Genomic DNA, 21571 nt, shown 5'->3' with positions numbered 1-21571 from the left:
CTCTAGTTCCAACTCAATGTATTCTTTGACGAGATGCGATTGTGAACCCTAGAACATCTTGTTCCTGCAGCAACAATCAGCACATCTCCCAAAACAAGAGTCCTGTGGCATTTAAACACAGAAAGCTTGTTTTTTTTTTATCATGTATAAGCTTTTTTTTAACTGTAGCCCAACTTCTGCTGCTTCAAGTGAGCTATAATCCATATTATCATACACTTGTTAATCTTTAAAATGCCACAATGCTTCTTGCTGTTTTTGCTACAACAGAATGCCACAACTACCTATATGTCTTGTTTTTCCAGCCTCTGCACCCTGATCTCTCTGACTGCAAAATAACTTGTGCTGATAAAGAGATGGCTTGGATAATTTTTTAATAGCTGGATTGATTAACAGGAAGGCCATGCCACCCGGAAGCTCTGCCACTGTCAACACTCCCTGAAATGGATTGCTCAAGAATTGTCTGTGGGGCTGCACGCTGAATGGACACAGGGCAGGGTCTGAAGGTTTTTGTGAAGTTTCACTCCTGGTGTTGCTTTCTGGCCACCATTTGCCGAGCGGTGGAAGGTGATCACCACCACAGCACTATGAAACAATGCCTGATCCAGAAACAGTAAGACTTCTTAGCCTCACCACAGAAGAGCAGGAAATGCCCTTCCCACTAATCCATCTGATGTAGATTGGGAACACCACAGTTCAGGGGTTAATGGCTCTTACAAGTGCATGTATACCCCTCTGAATTGCAGAAAACATGTACAGTATGTACTTGCAGTCTGCAGGTAAAACTAAACGGGTAGGAGAAGATATAAAAACTGGAGTGGGGGTGTGACAAAGCATGTCCAGAACTCTGTCCCTATATTGCCTATTGTAAGTGTCCGTAGCTGGAAGACGGAGTCTTAAAGAACCAGTTGGCTGGGATGTATAGTTCATGATTTCTCGCCTTCTCAGTACCTAAAGGTCTCTTGAAGCTTCAGGCAGTTGTTCATCGCCCTAATACCTGCTTCAAGTTCACAGGCTCCTAGTCCGGCTCAGGCCACAGAGAAACACAGCAGTCTTTTAACTTCTGCACCATCTTCTCTATCCGCAGACCTTTGGAGTACTCAAAACCCAGCACCACTTTTTAACAGTCCCAATAAAGCTATCACTGAATTCAGATTTGTAAGGAGGAGGCAGGTTTAGAAGGCCAAAAGTCATGTAGTACCAGAGGATGTAGTACCCCCTGGACTACATGAGCGTCTGGCACCCTGTCTGTTCCTATCCTTTTTACTTCCATATTGCAGCGATTTGTGAGCGCCGACAATCACAATCTTAACCATCAGAGGTGCACAAGGAAATAACACAGACGAGTGGTTTATGACTATGGAGGCCTTTTTCCAGTTCACTCCCTAAAGACCTACCTCTTAGTGTGCTGTTATCAAATTTCAAAAGGCATTTAGGATCCCACGCACAAAATGTGCACTACTCTTTGTGTTGCGCGCTATTGCTTTCTGACACTTCATGCAGATTCATGCTAGTAAAAGTGTCAAGGCTGTCTTCTCACCAATGCACCGCTCTCAACCTGAAAGGCCTGGGGCAATCCGTAAGATTCAGGGTCAGTACAGCTGGATGTGTAGCTATTTGCAACCAACAGGTCTAAAATCTGGCTGGCAGAATTTCCCAGCTGTAGTACAGTTCTGCCACATTCGATCACTCCTCCAAAACACAAGCATCAAACCTAATTAAATTATCTCCAAGGAGACAGCTGAAGGAGAAAGGAATTCCCTCCCCGCACCACTGGCTTCGGGGTCTGTGAATTACTAGGCACAAAACTAGCTGCCAAGTTAATGCCTACGAAAAGCAGCCATTTCGATGCTACACTGCCGCCCAGTGTACAAACCAAGGAGCAATAGTTTCAAATCACAGTAATTGTTCAAAGCGAGTTTCTTGATTCAACATGGTCCAGCAACCTTTACTGCTTCTTAGCAGTTGGCTGCCTTTCACAGAACAGATACTATTACAGTGGTGCCTTGCTTAGCGATGTTAATCGGTGCAGCAAAAATCGCCGCTAACAAAAAAATCACTAAGTGATTTTTAAAAGCGCATAGGAATGCATTGAAACCCCTTCAATGCGTTCCTATGGGCAAAAAACTCACCTTTAAGCGAAAATCCTCCATACGGCAGCCATTTTCACTGCCCGGTATGCGAGGAATCCGTCCCAAAACACAGCAGGCGGCCATGTTTTTTTTCTGGTGGCCATTTTAGAACCGCCGATCAGCTATAGGAAAAAGATCGCAATGCGATAAATTGGTAAGCGAAACAGCTTACCGATCATCGCAATGCGATTTTTTCCTATTTAAAACATCGCAATGCAATCACTTTTTCTATCGCAAATTCTTCGTCGCTAAGCGGTTTCGTTAAACGGGGCACTCATTAAGCGAGGCATCACTGTATGCTGTCAGACTCGGCTGACCACCATCTGGGCAGAGCTTCCAAACCGCTGTTTAAAAAGCACAGAATCAAATTACTGTACAGTTCTTTCATTCATTTGTATCAACACATCTTTTTTTAAAAAGTGGCCTCCCTCCCATTCTGTACCTGATGCAGGGTTGGACTGAATCTGTAATGAATGGCTCACATTTCATGGGAGCTGCTGAAGAAGCCATTATTGATGGAGAGAAAGTTCCATTAGCACCACTTTTTTATCAAAAAGTGCAGAGAGGATTACAAGCAGACACTTCCTCCAGGCAAGAGGAAAAACATGACTGGATGCTGCCGAAGGGGATTATTTTCTGCAGGCCACTACGCTCTTAAAACATGATCTAGGAGAGGCAGTGGAGGCCAAGTGGAGAACAGATGAACTACAAATCTACTGGGTGTTTATAGGTAACCACCACCTCCCTGTGTCCTCGAGAAGCGGGTGCAGGAGTCATTACCTCAAGGAAGGAGCAGCAAGCTCGCCTGCCATCTCCAATTTCTGCGTGAATCTTTTCCTGTGAAGGTAGCAGCTGAAATATTTTAGCAGCATTAATCTCCCAACGATAGTCCACTTTGACAGCTGATCCTCTTGAGGAACCTTACAATTTCCCACTACACCTTGTTCAAACTCTTGACAGGCAAGGTACGAGCCAGTGAAAAAATGACAAAGACCTAGCAGTTAAATGTGTTTACTAGTTAACTTGCTCGATGGTTTTATTTAAAGCTAGGGGACAGTGTGGATCAACAACAAAATGTGCAAACAATTCCAGTCTCATAATGCAAGATGAGACGAGTATGTACAGGTAGGTCATTTTGCCATCTGGCTCCTGGGCACAAAGGATGCACTTTAGCAAGTACATCCCAGACCTGTCCCAGCCCGTGAAATTCCTCCACTTATCACATCCCATCGCTCTGCAAACCACAGAGTCACACAGAGCTCCGTAGTGAAATCCCAATGCCCTCCGTGGACCACGGCTCCTGGAGCAGAGAGCCACACTTTTCCTGCCAGAGCTGGAGCTGATGTGAAGACATGCTAAGAGGTGTTGCATTTATAAACATTTGGAAGTTTATTTAAAAAACATCACAACCATTAACATTGTTACAATTTAGTCGTCTTCCTCCTGGTCTTCCACACAGATTTACTGAGCATGCTCACAAACAATGGTTTCTTACTGGGATTTTTAGTTAAACAACCATTTAAAAAAAAAAGAAGAACTCAGCACACTACCATTTAAGTTTGTTTTAATGTTTCTCCACAAATGGTGAAAAATACTAAGTACAGACAAGGAATCATCATAATGTTGTGGTCAACATTATAAATATGGAATTATAAATTTAAAACATTTTTTCTGGTTTAAAAAATAAATCTGGTAGTAAATGCAGTCCTGCAGCAGGAAGGGACCCCAGGGCCACTAGTATGGCCGGTCTCTGCGATCCGGGCGATGCTCCCCCCTGGCGAAGGAAAGAATGCGAGATTAGCCATGGTGAGGGCTGCGTCTTTCCACCGGAAGAGCAATGGGGACGCCAGAACTAACCTCACACCCTATATCTCTCCCCCTCCCACACACCTTCTAGCTTCTGCAGTCCAGATTTCCCCCACTTGCTCCTGACCGTCCACCCTCTCCCTTCCCACCCTCTAATGCCCTGGGGCCCCTGCCAGCCCCACAGCTGGCCCCATGGTCCCAAATCATACTTGTCCATCTTTCCTGGTCCGCCACGTCGGCCGCCTCTGCCTCCCATCTGCTCCATAAGAGGCCCGGGGGGCCCACCGGGTCCTCCTCGGCGGCCCCCTCCGAATCCGCCTCGGTCCATGCCTCGGCCGCCTCTGAATCCACCTCGGTCTCCACCGCGGCCCCCTCGGAACATGCCCCCGGGGCCACCGCGGTCCATGAGGCCCCCTCGGCCACCGCCTCTCATGCCACCGGGGCCACCCCTGCCACGATCACCACCTAAGGGGAGAAAGACAGCACCACTCATTCGAGCAAAGGGCCGCTCCAGGGGAGCACAACAGCGGGGGGGGGGGGGGGGGAACGGGATGGGACAAGTACCAGCAGGGAGCCCGTCTCTGAAGGACTGGCAGCAGGACTCAATGGCCGCCAAACATTCTCTAGCCAGACTGGAGCCGCCAACGACAACAACAAAAACAATCTGGGGTGTCCATACAAGTGCTGGTATCTTACCAACTTAGGAAACTCCAACCCAAGGCCAGAAAGATGGCATCTACTCCTTCATCACAAGACAGAAACTGCAGCCAAGGATATAGCTGCAAGCAAAGTAACACCCACCCACCACCCACCCTCTGAACTTCTGCCTTCTGCATAAATCTCCACAAGGGAGATTGAACAGATAAAATATTCACATTTCAACACAGAGTGTTCCACAGAATCAGCTGTTTCTACTGAAAGGAACTGAAGGAAGAACGGCTTCCTTGAAGCCATCCTTTCCTCCGCTAGGATAGACGCATACAGTGTCTTATTCATGAGGAACAGGGAAATTTTCAATGTACCCTGAAGTCGGACCTTAAAATGACTTGTTACACTAACTAGCTGACTACAACTTGCAGGAATTAGCTGATCAAAGAGCTTTCACATCCCAGATCTAACACACCAAAACGGCTTGACAGGCAGTTGTCACTCAGCCTAGTAATCAAGCCCAAATATGAAAACTAAAAAGGTGCACAGTCAGCTTTTAAGGACAGACAGGCTTAAAGCCAGGGGGAGAGACCTGAGAAAGCAGGCCATAATTACAGATCAAGGGGAATCAATTTGCTGAGCTGTGCCCAAAGGGAATGCAGAAAAACAACCATTCACCTTCGGCAACGCACGGGGCAGAATAGAAGGGGGGTTATCTGGTGCAGGGGCAGCTGCATGGCAGGTGACATTTCAAAAGCTACCTCTGTGTTTCCATGGAATACAGGCAAGATCGACATGTCCCCAATACTGGAGCACAAAAGATCAAAGTGTCCACCGAGACCACAGTGAAAACATAAAAGTGCCCACAGAAGGGAATCTAGCAGACTGTATCATTTGCTGCCAGGTAATTATCGACCAATGCCTGTTATTTAGAGCAGAGCAGACCTTGAAATAATCAACCCGTAGCCAGATCTCGCCTCCCCCTGCTGCTCCGTCCTGCCGCCTTGAAACCTGATCTTGTTTGCCCATCCCAGTGAATCATAAATGAAAAACTTCCTTACAGCTATGCTGACATCTTAATTCCTAGGTTCCAGCACTAAGATGTAACGAGAGTCGGTCCACCGAATCAGTAGGGGAGAGGTGAGTTAACACACCTATACAAGTTCCACTGGTTCAATGGGTCTACACTTTGCAACCCACTACTGGAGTTCAGCCTGCTGTGTTTTCAAAAGGTCTTCTTCTGCTTACCTTCACAAGAACCCCTTTGAGGACAAGCATAGAAGCAACCTGAACAAACCAGACAGTGAGTGTGACACACAGCCTTGCTGTCTTCCCAAGAAACTAATTAGATCAGGGCAAGAGAGACGGGGCGATGGGCAAGGGGGAAGGCGTGTCTGCCTACAAAAAAGACTCTTCAACACAACTCACGGATCATCACATGCATCTTGCACACCTACAGCTCTCTGTTGTGAATACAGTGTGCTGTGATTACTTCAAGGATATACTGAAAAGGGACACTGCTGGGACCACAGGTAGGCAAGCACAGTAATTTGATGAAAAGGCCAGCAGTGTTGCATTTAGCTCTCACCATTCTTACGACCAGCTTGGACCCACGTGGAGCAAATCCAATTTCTGGGCAGGCTAAATGCGAAGCACAGGCTACCAACTGGTGCAGGCCCCTCGGGATGAGGGAGACATGTCCATGAGCCTCTGGAGTCTTCCACAGTGGGCATACTCCCCCCTCCCCCTCCAGCTGCCACCCCACCCCACACAAAATCATCCTGGGCGCATCCTTGCCCAAAGTCTCCCGAAAACCCCTGAAGTTGGCCACCGTAATAGCTGCATCCTATGGGACGCTCCCCCAACATCATCGGCAACTCATGGATCCCTGGCCAGCATTTTCAACCACCCACAGGGAGCCATCGTATTGTGTGCATCATGTGGCAGCCAGTCCCCATGACTCTCCTGAGTAAGTGTAAACACAAACGAAGGAAAAATATACCACCTGTACAATTCCCTTACCACTATTTGTCCCGTATATGAGCCCTCTAAGTGGCAGCGGTTTTCCAAGCAAGAATCCAGGACCTTGTGAACATCACATAAGCAGAGATCAGTGTCAAATATTCCGAACCCCACCCCAGCTCGCTGACAACAGGAACGTACCTGGAGGCGGGAAGGGTGGGGGGAGGAAGCCTTCCGGTTTAGGAGCCTTGCATTGGTTGCATTCTGTTCTCCAGGCAAAGTTCTGGTTTCCGCATCCCCTGGAATGGACAAGCGCTCAGTGCAGATGCCAAGGACGTCCCCCCCCCCGCCCTTCCAGCACCAAGGGCAAAACTAGAGCTGGGCTGGCAGGCGGGCGCTTTACTCTCAGCACCTGTGGGAGAAGGCGAGTCGGCGGCTGCGGGCCAGCTGCCTTTGAACCCACAGCCCTCTGAGGGGCTTGAGAGGACGGGCCGAGGGAAGAGTGCTGACTTCCTCTGCCTGCCACGTCACTGATTCAGGCAAAGGGATAAGGCAGGAAAAAATCTATGGGTTTTAGCAGTACATGCACATCCATGAGATCTGGACAAGCGTTACATGAGCAGCACTGCACACAAATACCGGGGGGGGGGGGGGAGGAGGAGGAGAGAGGAAGTGGGGAGATAAAGCAGAGTGACTTACGGGTTGGGACACTGCCAGTCTCCTGCTCTGTGCTGGACGTTTCCTCCACCGGAAGGGTTTCCTCGGGACCCCCGCGGTCCTCTTGGGGCAAAGCCGCCGCCACCCCTGTCACCACCTCGGCCTCCCATTCGGCCCATTGGGCCACCAGGACCGCCTGGCCCCCCGGGGCCTCCAGGGCCTGAAAGGACAAGCTTTATTTAGCCCGCCGACATGGCAACACAGATTCTTAGGTGCAAAGCACACAGGCAACTTTATCCTGCTTTAAAGAAAGGGGGTGTCTTGCAATCTATGAAGGTTACCTCCACGGAGAGGGGGAGGCATCCCACGTGGCTCACGTGGGGGCATTCCACCTCGCATGCTGTTCAATGGCAGCTTCTTCCGAGGAAGAGAGACTTTGAGTTTGCTGCCCTGGAAGTCTTTACCTGAAAGACATAAATTGAAGGCTTCTGTGCTGAAAAGTTCCACTGCTAGAGGTATGGTGACATCAAGAAGCATCATCATCCATCCATCCATCCCCACACATTTCTTTTCACAACAGAGGTTGTACTTTCTCCCACAACACTGAACTGAGCATCCATCAGGCCATGTTTCTGTGGAAATCATGGCCCACAACCCTCAGGTTACATCATCTGTACCTAAGCTTGTTGCACAAGCCCCACTGTTTACTGCCTTACCTACGTATACGCTAAGCTACATTAGATACTAAACCTCTAACCTTTGGCTTCTTAAGTACCTCCATCAGCTTGGTGTTTTAATTCACTCACCATCAAGCCATTCTACTGCGGCTTTAGCAGTTGGCGGGTCATCATAGCACACAGTAGCGTCCCCTTTGGGTTTTCCTGTGTCCTTGTCCAGGTAGATTGTTATCATGGGCTGTCCAGTTCTTTTGTTCATCTAGGCAGAGATCAAAGTACAGATCTATAGCCCTGGCAAGCATTCAACGCCAAACTGAAGCCCTTTCCTCAGGTTGCATTCACTAGGAGGCTTCAGCAAAGGGACTACAAAAAAGGGTTTTATGCTTGTCATCAACACTGAATTTCAATAACGTTTTAAATTGTTTCTTTTTTGAAGGCCCTGGCTACTTTCTCCAACATTCTGAGAACAATGAAAGATATACTGGGGGGGGGGGGAGCAAGCCAAAATGCACAGGGACTCTGGATTTGTTCCAGCCAGTTCTACTACCATGTAGCAAATAAGGTTGACTCTTGAAGCGTGCAGATCACGTCACATACCTTAACGACACCACACTGTTTGAAGAAATCCGTCAGCTCCTCTAAGGTCACGTTGTCAGTTAACCCTTGAACGTATACTGAACTGTTATCAACATCATCATCTAGGTCTAAAGGTGGGCCTGTGGAGACAATTAACCCATCATCATTATTGACTGGATGATCACAAGAAATGCATCCCAGCTGCTGGATGGAAGCGTTAGCTCACCCCTCTAAAAGGTCTACCTCCCACCTTCTCATAAGAGTACCTTCTATGGAAGAGATCCCAGCCAGCTGTAAACAGCTGGGTTGCTAGCAGAATGGCTTCTTTGATCTATATGCAACAGGGGGTCCCACACAGAGCAGATGGCTGCCAAGCCAGGTCAGCCCAAGACAAAGACCAGCCAATGCTTGAGGGAACTTGGCTTCAAAGGATGACACTGAGCTTAACTTCAGCCAGCAAAAGGGACATTTTAGGAACAGAGACTTTAGAAAGAAAACACCGAAAGCAAAGGCTAGCTTGAATAAAGAGGCACTTTATTCAAGGCAACTACTTTGTCTAGCAAGACAAGTAGAAGGGGCTGACCAACCAACCTTAGGCCCCATTGTGTCATTGTATTGTCAACCCCCAGCATTAAAACAAGCAACAAGCCCCCACCCCCTGCCTTTTAATTTCAGGTGAGCAGATTGGAAAGACAGATGCTAGGGAATGAATGATGGAGGAGTCCCTACCAGGCATTTTAATAATGATGTTGAGTTACCTAAGTCAAGGTCTGGCCCTTCATCCATGTGTCCTGCCGTCCAGGGAAAAGAAACCACAGAAGGTATTGTTAGTGCACGCCTTGCAAGCTACGCGGCTGACAAACACACAGCTACCTATTTACAACCACCGTGTGATGGCGTGGGTCAAAAACTCCAACTGACCGCACTGCAAAAGAGACTTGCAATGCACACCCTTTAAGACATTCACTGCTGGGATCAGCTGGCTATTTTAGCAGCCGTCTAAACCACCACTTGATATTTACGCTTGGTTTTTAAAGGGGCTTTCTTGGGCCAATCAGCGCTTGTTTACCAATGTTACTTATTTTTTTTTTTAAAGAAATCCAAAGCCTCTTAAAAGTGATTCCTTCCCCAAATTACAGAAGTAATTTCTCTCAATATTGCATCACCCTTTTGTTTTACCCTTTGTTCTGTCACCATAGGTTAAACCGTTATAAACCCCTAGACATTGCCGGCAGTACCCATTAAAAGACTTGTTGCATATGGCATCTTAGCCGCTTAGGAAACTAATCATTTTTTTTTTAAATTTTCTGGCTGCATTTTTTTTTAAACACTATCCCATTGTAATGCTCAAAAACTTACCACCAGGCTTATTGAAGCCACCTCGCTCTCCAGCGCTGCTGGGGGGATAAACGAAGAAATGAAGGCCTTTCCCTTTAAAAAGCCAGTACCGCTCGGAGCCTCTGGGGCTCACAGGGAAGAAGGGCACTGGCTAAACATATCCAAACAATGCATCTGTCTGTCTTTCTCTTTCTCTCTCTCATCTCGTCACTAGGCCTTTTCTTCAGGGCAGCGTGTTCTTATTTCCTTTACACACGTAACCTTTGCTCGCCTGGGTTTGGACACCTTGGCGCTTTGGCAGTCGGACCCTTTCATCACCCATGGCGTTAAACATGCAATACTTAGCGACAAGAAATAAGTGGAATTTTCTGTATCTCTATATATTGTAAAAATATACACGCGAAAATAGCCTACGTGTCAACTCCCTCCTCCTTTTGCGTACATAAAGTTGCACCCTCGTCCCTTCCCCAGTGGGAGACCAAGTCAAGCTCTTGCATGGAGAACCTTTAACATTAACAATTCAAAAATAATAATAAAAAAAACAGGAAAAAATAATAAAATAAAAAGACAGCAAACCCTAGAACACAGATCAGTTGACAATGACTAGAAACCATACATTCAGGTCACTACTGGATTTAACATTCTCTGTGGAAGGAGAGCTTACAGAATATACCCAATTCTAAGGTCTAAGGGTGCAGCTTTGTGGACACAACATATGGAACCGATAAGAAAACCAGTATCTATTTCAATGGAGGGCGAAGCCAGAAACATAATTTGTGGGAAAAATGTACCCAAATAATAGTCACTAAAAATGAATTTGGGGGTGCATGATGGAAAAATTGTTTGGATAGAAGTAAGGAGAGAGAAGAACCACTGCCTGTTAGCAAGTATTGCATCTTTAACCCGTAAAAGATTTACTATAAACAATTCCAAGCTGTTGCATGCAGCTTTGCTTCTATTAACCCCAAACTAAATATAACCATATATTGTAATGTATCCTTTTTTAAACAGATGTTTACACTTTTAATGTTACACAATTCTAAAGTTATTTACACCTCCCCTCTAGTTTCATTACCAAACATGAAGTACTATATGCAGTTACCAAAGTTACAGAAGGTTTCCATTTATACAATTGAACACATTTGGTTAAAAATATTCTATGTATATTTTTTCCTCTCCATATGGACACCGTGTCTAGTCCCACTTTTCAATATGCTGCCGGCTGAGTACTGAGTACGGGTACTTTTTAAGTATTGAAGTGTATACAAGGCTCTCACTTTGTAACCTGTAGCATATAAATGCGACAAAGCATGTTAAAAAGTTTCCATGTTTAACAGCCAGTGAAAATATAAAAATATTGAGGCAATGAAAAAGGGCATTTTAAGAACATTGGGCTCCTTACCTGCAGGAGAGACACTGAAACGCATCACCACACCATAGCAAAAAGGCATATCTTCCCTATTCCCACCAACCCTTTGGTAACCTACGTATATCTAATCCTTTGAAGAAGCCAACCCAGTGATGCAGATTTTACTGCCAACAGCAAAATTACATGTCCCACAGCAATTTTCAGTTTAAGCACAGCAGTTCAAACCTGAGTGCCCTGGATTAAAAAAAAAAGTTCAATCGCAGGTTTGGGTTGTAGGCATTTTTAAAATTAAAAAAAAAGATGTGGTGATCGTCATTTCAAGTGTCTATTTTTACTTTAAACACATCTAGGAAAACCTAATAAATGAAATCTTACAGAACTAAGGAGCCCTTTTCCATTCAAGCCAATCTGAATGGGTTATATGCTTTAATATGTTAAAAAGCTTGGTCGTTAATGGAACACATTTTGAAGAAATAAAAGCAGTTGATGTCAAAGATTTCAAATCACCAGGATACTTTTTTTTTAACTATGCAGAGTGACTTTTTTGCTAGCCAAATCAGATACAATGGGTCTGGAAGTACCAGTATTAACAACTGCAACTTTCACCCCCCAACCCTCCCTGTTCTTTATTCTAATCTCTTTATTTTTTATAGATACACAAAAATATTTAAATTTAATATAAAGCATAATATAATGAAATATATATCTATATAAAAATAAAACCCCTAAACACTCTGCATAGTTTAGTATACATGGATGGAACACACACAACAGCACCCTTTATTACAAAATCTCAGTTGACCACCGTCTGTCATTACCTTAAACAAAACAGTCATGGAAAACAGGGACCAAACAAGGCTTGCCAAATCAGATTGTGCCATCACTCCAAATGGCAAACTGAACTGGGACACCCGAGAGCTCCAGTGGGGAGCAGCGCTCCCATCCGTGAGGGCGGAATGCCTTCAGGCTCTAGAGCAACCTGCATGCCTGCAAGGGCTACAGTTGTAGAGCTGTGGACTTGGAAGAGTACAGACACCACCCGTTCAGCTCTGAGAGTAGCTCAGAGAGCAACTGCCTAGAGCAGGGGTCTCCAAACCACAGCCCGTGGGCCACATCCGGCCCGCCTTGCCTTTTTATCTGGCCCAGCGAATGTCGCAGGCTCAGGCAGGCCTCAGGTCCGTTCCCTTCAGCCTGTGCATGCATGCAAGTTTCTTCGGCCCTTGAAAATGTGGAACATATATGATGTGGCCCTCATGCTGAAAAGTTTGGAGACCCCTGGCCTAGAGCAAGCAGAGCTAGGGTAAGGAAGTGCTTTGCAAAAAGAGCAGAGATCACGGTACATACCTGCAATGTCTGACACCGGCAAGGACGAAAGAAAGGCATGTGGACTGCTTGCAAGGGATGTGTGTGTGTGTTCAACCCAAAGACTGTAAATCCAGAGGATTCCCCTCTGTTAATCGTGGAAGGGAGCTGAAAGTTTTGCCATTTTAACCCCCAAGACCCCTCCTTCTCCAACCAGCCGCAGGCAAAATGCATCCTGCCCCTAGCCCCTCTATCAAGATATTTCCATGGATCACTGCTTAGAACATGGACCTGCTGTGGGCCAAATAATATCCATGGAAAAGTGGGGTGCAGCCCTTTCAGCCCTTCTTTCCATTTGTACACCCTATGGGGCAAAATCACATTAGATGAGAGGAATAAAAGGTTTGCTCTTACCCCATTCCGCCGCGGCCTCCTCCTCCTCCTCCCCGCCCACCTCTGCTCACGCCTCCACGATCAAATCCCCCGCCTCTTCCCCTGCCCCGGTTATCAGGGCCACTCAAGTTCCGGCTTTCTCCTGGGCCTGAAAAGCCTCCAGAGTCCTGGCCATACACACCCATGCTGCTGGGATGGTCTTGACGGAATGAACCTAAGGAGTATTATTACTGCAATTTCAGGGAAGGTACAAAATGGCTTAAAAGTTACCCATTTTCTTCCAACCTCTACCCTTGTCTTGTGATTCTAGGATGTAAACACACAGTAGCTTTCAATAAGAGATGGCAGCAGTAATTTAAACACCCACTAAACATTCAAAGCGCTGGGTGAAAGGCAGGCTAGAGCCTGCTTCAACTGACTTTGCAAAGGGGGTACTCTGCTGGGCCACAGTCCAATCCCTACCAATCCAGTGGCACAATATCCCCTTGTCACAATGATGGCTTAAGTTCAAACAAGAGAACACAAGAGGCACGTGCTTTCTATTATTATGCATATTTAAACTAAAACTACATGTCAACTAATTGGGTAACTGAAAACAGATTGTAAATACAGAAAGTGAAAAGCTGGGGGGGGGGAACGTAAAAATCAAGTACAGACTGCCAGAAATAAGAGTCAACTTGATAGATACGAAAGCTTTTCCCCTCAAAGCAGAATATCTCCCTTCACAGGCAACACTAATCTTTGGCTGAAGATATTTTAATCTTAGCATCTTTTTGTGGACACTCACTCGGTTGCCCATAGCTGCTGCCCTGCTGGCTGTACTGGCTTGGAGTCTGGCTGTAGGATCCAGTGGGAGGTGGGTAGCTGGTGGGAGGCTGCTGCCCGTAGCTGCTTTGCTGCCCGTAGCCACCTCCTTGTCCGTAGCTGCCTTGCTGTCCGTAGCTACTCTGCTGAGAGTAAGTGCTCTGGTCGTAGCTGCTTGGCTGCGAAGAGGAGTAACTAGGGGAGGAAAGTGTGTCAAAAGGAAAGAAAGCAAGTCTTAGGATAGGGTTCACACCTGCAAAGCCAGAATGACACACAAACAAATAAAAAAACAGCACAGCTTGGCCTTCCCACTCTGAGCTAGACCGGATATTCCACTGACCACCATTGATGAATTGAGCCAAGACAGAAAAGCAAACCTCTAGATCTTTCTCAGAGTATTTGCGTATCAGAAAGCTGTTGTGATTATATTCTTATCGGACTGGCAACTGCATGAATCCGATCCTTGCCAGTCTGCAGCTACTGTAATTGCTTCTATGAGGCTGCTACAGTTTTCACTGATGTTTTAATCTCCTGGAGGCCATTTTCAACATTAACTGTATCGACACTATTTACTGCTCAGGTTTTTTTAAAATAAGCCTGGGAACAGGAGAATGTGGTTGACATAATTCAACAGTACACAAGCTCTCAGAATTAGGCCATCTGTTAATAATATGCCACAGCAAAGGGCACTACAACAAAGCAGATGGCATAAGAAAACCACTTCTTTGAACGGTCCTACATGCTTTTAAGTCTGCTAGGACTAGGAAGGAGTTTTCTGAAGGTCTTCCACTACCACAATGCCATCCAGAGAAGAAAAGGTCTCTCAGGTGGTCACTCTCCATGTCAATGCAATGGACTTACCAAGAACCTTGGCTCCACATGCCACATGGAAGATAAATAAAGGTCTGGCAGTCGTTTTGCTTTGACTGACGCATCACAATAGAAACATTGACCAGAATCGTATTAGTCTATTAGTCGTCCCCTGGTGCTACTCATTTAGCATAAATCCCAGTGGCAGATTGCCCTAAATTAAGAAGTCAGCAGAGGCTTTGCCTCTTGTGCACCAAGTCTCACAACTCAGTAGACAAGTGGAAATGTCTGCACCAATTTTGTAACTTTTTGCAATTTACTGTTGAAATTTACACCAACTTCCTTACTCACTGGCCTAAATTTATAATAGGATTATGCAAATTTGTTTTTAATACTTTTCTATTAAGGCTTCCAGAAAACTCACCTGGTGGGCGGATAGGATGGAGGTGCAGTAACTGGCTGCATGGGGTAACTTCCAGGGACTTGATAGCTGTAGTTACTCTGCCCATAACCTAGACTAGGCTGGCTGTAGCCTGTTGTACTCGACTGAGTCTGGCTAGTCTCAGCAGGTTTGCTGCCATCTTGGGGTCTAAAAATGAAATCCAACAATGAAGCTACATTTCATACAAACCCCTTTTAAGGTGGGACATGGCAATCACATGTACAGCTTCTAGATATAATTTTACCCAGAAAATAATTCAGTAATGTTTCATGCTCTCAGGATTAGACTCATTAGTGGCTGAAATCCTGTTGCTTAGTGTAAGTCACAGCTAGAGTAGGCCCATTGAATCAGTGAAGATCACTCCTCTGCAACTCCCATTGAGCCAATGGGACTATTTCAGCTGTCACCTACTATGCTAAGCAACAGAATTTCAGCCACAAATGTATTACCGGAGAAGAACAGTTGGAGAAGAGAGAAAGATGGATTACTCACAAAACCTACATATATGGAAAATTACCTGCAAATCAAGAGTCATCAGAACAGCACAGAAAAGGATCAAGAAGAGGAAGAGTAGCCTCAGAGTTATACTCAAAATACTTTCTCAGAACAAAGAGCATGTTATCATTTTGCTCTGATCGTAAATCTACCGTTCTCTGCTTGAATATTACCTTGTAGGTGCAGCTGCTGCTGGCTGCTGCCCATAGGAAGCATAGGAAGGCTGAGTGCCATAAGCAGACGGGGCTGCATAAGAAGCCTGTGTGGTGGTAACTGTAGCTGTGGTTGTATCATAAGCAGCAGTGCCATATCCCTGGGCAGGCTGGCTATAAGCCTGGGCAGCAGCCGGGGCAGTGTAACCTGCAAAAAAAGAGAGAGGAAATCTTAAGGAGCAGCTCGCTTCCCCATCTTTCGGCTTATTTTTGACTGTTCAAATATACACATTAAGGCCTCTAATGGAACATTCTCCACAAAATCAAGAGATTATGAAAATAAAAGAGTTCATGTTTGCCAAGGCAAGGGCAGGAGTACGCTCTTGCTAGAAATATGGGTATAAAATCCATTTCAGCTAGCGCACCAGAAGGAACTATTTTTACAACGCACATCCATGCAACACATACTTCTGCAAAATTATTTCCACATACTGTGGCGCAACAAGTGCCTTCACACTCTACAGGAGAAACAGGCAGAATGGACAAGGTTTTATCTGTTAGCTACGACATGTATTCCTGCACTGAGCAGGGGATTGGACTTGACAGCCTTGTTAAGGCCCCTCCCAACGTCACTTTTCTATGATTCTATGTCCTCATTTGTGGAATGGAAAACAGCATCTTCTCAAATTTCTCACCAGCTACTGTTCAAATTCTATTATAAAATGTCAAGCTATGTCATTCCAGATAATAAGCAAAATGAAATGCTAGAGATTTGGGTGCATCACATCAAATTAAACAAGTCCACTAGGTAAACTAAAAACGTATTTTAAAAACATCGAATTGCAGACGGTCTAGCATAACCCAATTCCTGACAGGTGGCTTGACAGCTCAGTGAGTTAGGTCTCTGGCTGTGGATTCAGATGTTGGGAGTTCAATGTCTCACTGTGCATCCCAGAAGAGCCAGCCTTGGGCAAAATGTGCAGCCTCAGGGCATCCCAGAAGAAAGAAAAGGTAAGCTGCTTCTGAGTATTCGCTAGCTGGAAAACCCTTAAAAGGGTTGCCCTAAGTGAGAACTGACTTGATGGCATATGATTATTTTTCTATAGAGGGAACTTGAGAGAGGGCATTAAAAATATGAGACTCATACAATATCATAGGCTCAGTTCTATCAAAGGATTCAACAACTTGCCTTATTTTTATTTATTTAGTCTCATTTATAAACTGCCTTTCTCCCCATAAGAGGATTCAAGGTTTGCCTTGTCAATAAGGTATCTAAAACATACTAGGGGGCAGCAAAAAAGGGGGAAAAATCATTTAACTGGACAGCCAGAAAGATATATTGTCTTTAGAGACAAAGAGGTTTGCTAGGTAAAAACACCTCTAGCTCTAGGCCCCATGGACCAGAACATAACAGGCCCTCCTGTCTTCCACTGCCTCCCAGAGTTGGGTCAAATTCATGTCGGTTGCTTCAGTGACCCTGCCCAACCATCTCATCCTCTGTCGTCCCCTTCTCCTCTTGCCTTCACACTTTCCCAACATCAGGGTCTTTTCTGGGGAGTCTTCTTTTCTCATGAGATGGCCAAAGTACTGGAGCCTCAGCTTCAGGATCTGTCCTTCCAGTGAGCAACTCAGGGTTGATTTCCTTCAAAATGGATAGGTTTGTTCTCCTTGCAGTCCAGGGGATTCTCAACAGTGTCCTCCAGCACCACAGTTCAAAAGCATCCATTCTTCGGCGGTCAGCTTTCTATATAGTCCAGCTCTCACTTGCACACATCGCTACTGGGAAAATCATAGCTTTGACTATATGGACCTTTGTCGGCAAGGTGACGTTTCTACTTTTTACTACGTTTCTACTTTTTGCTGTCAAGGTTTGTCATCGCTTTCCTCCCAAGAAGCAGGAGTCTTTTAATTTTGTGGCTGTTGTCACCATCTGCAGTGATCATGGAGCCCAAGAAAGTAAAATCTGTCACTGCCTCCATATCTTCCCCTTCTCTGCCAGGAGGTGATGGGACCAGTGGCCATGATCTTAGTTTTTTTGATGTTGAGCTTCAGACTGTTTTTTGCACTCTCCTCTTTCACCCTCATTAAGAGGTTCTTTAATTCCTCCTCACTTTCTGCCATCAGAGTGGTATCATCTGCATATCTAAGGCTGTTGATATTTCTTCCAGCAATCTTAATTCTGGTTTGGGATTCCTCCAGTCCAGCCTTTTGCATGATGTATTCTGCATGTAAGTTAAATAAGAGGGGACAATATACAGCCTTGTCGTATTCCTTTCCCAATTTTGAACCAATCAGTTGTTCCATATGCAGTTCTAATTGTTGCTTCCTATCCCACGTATAGGTTTCTCAGCAGCAAGCAGCACGCTTTGAAATAGATAAGGTGGTCAGGCATTCCCATTTCTTTAAGGACTTGCCATAGTTTGCTGTGGTCCACAAAGTCAAAGGCTTTTGAAGTAGATGTTTTTCTGGAACTCTATGACTTTCTCCATAATCCGGCGCATGTTAGCAATTTCATCTCGAGTTCCCCTACGGAATCCAGCTTGCACTTCTGGGAGTTCTCGGTCCACATACTGCTGAAGCCTACCTTGTAGGATTTTGAGCATAACCTTGGTAGCATGTGAAATGAGTGCAACTGTATGGTAGTTGGAGCATTCTTTGGCACTGCCCTTCTTTGGGATTGGGATGTAGACTGATCTTTTCCAGTCCTCAGGCCACGGCTGAGTTTTCCAAACTTGCTGGCACATTGAGTGTAGCACCTTAACAGCGTCAGCTTTTAAGATTTTAAATAGTTTCACTGGAACGCCATCACCTCCACTGGCCTTGTTGTTAGCCAGGCTTTCTAAGGCCCACGTCACTCTCCAGGATGTCTGGCTCAATGTCAGCAGCCACATTATCTGGGTTGTCTGGGGCATCCAGATCTTTCTGGTATAACTCCTCTGTGTATTCTTGCAACCTCTTCTTGATCTCTTCTGCTTCTGCTGGGTCCTTCCCATTTTTGTCCTTTATCATGTCGATCTTTGCACAAAATGTTCCTTTACTATCTCTGATTTTCCTGAACAGATCTCTGGTTTCCCCCTTTCTATTATTTTCCTCTATTTCTTTGCACTATTCATTTAAGAAGGCCCTCTTGTCTCTCCTTGCTATTCTTTGGAAGTCTGCATTCAATTTTCTGTAACATTCCCTACCTCCCTTGCATTTTGTCCCCCTTCTCTTCTCTATTTGTAAGGCCTCGTTGGACAGCCACTTTGCTTTCTTGCATTTCCTTTTCTTTGGGATGTTTTTTTGTTTCTGCCTCCTGTACAATGTTATGGGCCTCCATCCATAGTTCTTCAGGCACTCTGTCCACCAAATCTAGTTACATAAATTTGTTCTCCATTTCCACTGTGTATTCATAAGGGATTTGGTTTAGATTATACCTGACTAGCCCAGTGGTTTTCCCCTACTCTCTTCAGTTGCCTCACCACTGTTGTTTAAACTCTAATCTGCTACATAGTGGTATTTCTCCTGAGCATAAGAGACACACATCCTAAAGTAACTGTTGAGATGCTTTCAACAGTGTTTTTTTCATGCACCTTGAATTAAGACAATGTAGCAATGGGCTCTGATGGTTCCTTCAGATTGTCAATTTGAGACACTGAAATAATTACGAGGAACAGAATGCTAGTTTTAACAACACAAGCAAAAGAATGTAGTGTTTATGATACATGGAAACTGATGCCTAACATGGAACATGCACAGATGGCTATAGCTCAGTATGTCTAATCATGCTGTTCACCCTTCAGGAACAGAAATTACAGTCAAGTTGACTTGACTTCACCCTTAGTTGTCATTTCAATACACAAATTTTAGCCATACAACAGAGTAGCCAGAAAGCACTCATAAACAGCTCTCCTTACACAGACTTGAAACTTCTGCATAGCAAACACTGAATGACCCTGGCTAAGTAGAGTGTAAAGTTTACTGCTAGAATACAAGAACTCCCAAAGGGTTAACACCATAGGTTTAGACAAATGGATAGCATTTCTCATGCAAAATTGAGCAGGATATTCAAACCTGTGCTGGTCCCTTCTACTGTGGAAAGCAAAAGACAAGAAGTAGAGAGCGTACCATCAGAATAGGCAAGCAGTTTTGAAGGACTCATCCTCAAGCAATAGGAAGATTAAAGAAGTGCTGTACCCCAGGAACACTGACATATCACTAACTTAAAAGCAATAAGCAACAATGCTTTAGCCTCTGTGCGATTCAGTCCAGTACCCATTCTAGTGAAATTTCACCAATGGCTTAAATTTCCTCTCTCACATTATTTACAGCCTCCAGGGTAAAAGGAACACAGGAACACGTACCAGTGGGAGGCTGCCCATAGGAACTTGCATATGCAGTTTGCCCGTAAGTAGCAGTCGTCTGAGCTTGAGTATAGTTGACATCAGTGGGCTGCCCGTAGGTTCCATAGCTTTGCTGCCCGTAGGCCTGCTACAAAGAAGGAAAGGCGTCCTTTTAACTCTGCATTCCACACAACAGATTTTAAGATACCGGTACTTTCATCAAGAAGTCTATAGTCATATATAACAGAGGAAGAACAGTGAAATCTCACTGCAAACAATTTCCTTGGCAGGCAGATCAAAATACAGTGGTACCCCGCATAGCGACGATAATCCGTGCAGCAAAAATTGCTGCAAAGCGATTTCGTCGCTTTGCAAAAATAAAAAGCCCATAGGAATGCATTAAAACCCGTTTAATGCGTTCCTATGGGCTTAAAACTCACCTTAAAGTGAAGATCCTCCATACGGCGGCAATTTTTGCTGCCCGGTAAGCGAGGAATTGGCGCGAAAACAGCAGGCGGCCATTTTGGAACCACCGATCAGCTGTTGGGAAATCATCGCTATGCAATAATCGGTAAGCGAAACAGTTAACCGATCATCGCAAAGCGATTATTTCCCATTTAAAACATCGCAATTTTTAAAAATCTTCATCGCTATGCGGATTCGTCGTTAAACGGGGCGCCCATGAGAATACAAAACCACAGGGGTATAAGGAAAAGCAGAAAGAAGTATACATCAGGTTATCAAAAACCAACACCTATTCTTGGTCACTGCATGAATCCAAATCTTTTTAGTCTGTCATTCATGTTTAATACAGACCAACATTCTAGCAGACAACATAGGAAAACCTAAGTATTCTGTGACAACTAACAAAAACCATATACAGAATGCTTGCCTGAAGCACACAGCTTTCTTTTCTTTCTTTTTTTTTTTTAAATGGTAACATTACAGGTCCAGGAGGGATATGATTTAAAACACAATTTAAATTGTAAAATATCAAAATTTTAAAAATGATTTAATTTTTTTAAAAAAAATAAATAGATCTCATTTCTGTGTTAAGGCTCCTAACACCTTTTCTAGCAATCGTTATAGTAGCAATGTGCCATGGTTCCATGGCATAGTACCATGGCAGCTGACCTTACTATTCTATCCACATCCATTGTACTTTACTATCTGCAACAAAAGTTTTAATGTTTCCCAGGGATGCACTAAAAATACTCAATTTATGGTATTAAAAATAAAAACTTTTTTAACAGTACTTGTACAAATTATCACTCTCTAATCTTATACAGCATCTTAAAACATTCACTGACTGCAAAAGGGAAAATCTTACATGAAGTTTAAGTAACAAATCAGTTCCCATTTTGTCTCCCCACCTTACTTTTGGCCAATATATGCTCCGTTCCACAAGGTCTATAGTCTGTCATAGACAGCTAGGCAGAAAAGAGCTGCAGCAGCTTGAACAGGACAGGAACAGGAATGAATAGGCAGTTTTGTGTGCCTTGCCCAAGGGCAGACAGCAACATCATGACTAAATAATGGAGTTTCCTGAATAATATACCTGTGGCAATGTAAATGCATTTACCCAAGTGTTTTAAAAATCAATACCACATGTTAGTTTTTGGGAGCAGACACAGTACACATTTCACAAGTTTTCTTTGAAGTGACACAGTTTCTTTTCCTTTCACTGTG

At 44.7% G+C, this 21571-nt stretch overlaps 1 protein-coding gene across 20 annotated transcripts in view; it reads right to left on the bottom strand.

Moving 5' to 3' along the window:
• Window positions 1–3494: 3494 nt before the first annotated feature.
• The window catches only part of EWSR1 (EWS RNA binding protein 1), a 24275-nt gene continuing 6198 nt past the window's right edge, over window positions 3495–21571 (bottom strand). The window contains exons 4-19 of one of the 20 annotated variants that reach the window (XM_078381582.1): window positions 19904–20030; window positions 19614–19631; window positions 15582–15768; window positions 14896–15060; window positions 13645–13856; window positions 12879–13071; window positions 9815–9852; window positions 9214–9246; window positions 8477–8595; window positions 8009–8138; window positions 7544–7666; window positions 7245–7422; window positions 6747–6844; window positions 6606–6668; window positions 4145–4400; window positions 3495–3903 (exon numbers count right to left, since the gene is read on the bottom strand). In XM_078381582.1, the coding sequence (XP_078237708.1) occupies window positions 3864–3903; window positions 4145–4400; window positions 6606–6668; window positions 6747–6844; window positions 7245–7422; window positions 7544–7666; window positions 8009–8138; window positions 8477–8595; window positions 9214–9246; window positions 9815–9852; window positions 12879–13071; window positions 13645–13856; window positions 14896–15060; window positions 15582–15768; window positions 19614–19631; window positions 19904–20030 (1980 nt within the window). In that variant the 3' untranslated portion in view covers window positions 3495–3863. Of the gene's footprint in view, window positions 3904–4144; window positions 4401–6605; window positions 6669–6746; window positions 6845–7244; window positions 7423–7543; window positions 7667–8008; window positions 8139–8476; window positions 8596–9213; window positions 9247–9814; window positions 9853–9927; window positions 11079–12878; window positions 13072–13644; window positions 13857–14895; window positions 15061–15581; window positions 15769–19613; window positions 19632–19903; window positions 20031–21571 lie in introns of those variants that run through there. The other 19 variants (XM_078381583.1, XM_078381584.1, XM_078381585.1 and 16 more) reach the window with 19 other exon arrangements.

The sequence above is a fragment of the Pogona vitticeps genome, chromosome 14 (genome assembly GCF_051106095.1).
Source record: "Pogona vitticeps strain Pit_001003342236 chromosome 14, PviZW2.1, whole genome shotgun sequence".
Classification (NCBI taxonomy): Eukaryota; Metazoa; Chordata; class Lepidosauria; order Squamata; family Agamidae; genus Pogona; species Pogona vitticeps.
Note: the sequence above shows the minus strand (reverse complement) of the source record. Positions and strands in the feature narration are given on the sequence as shown.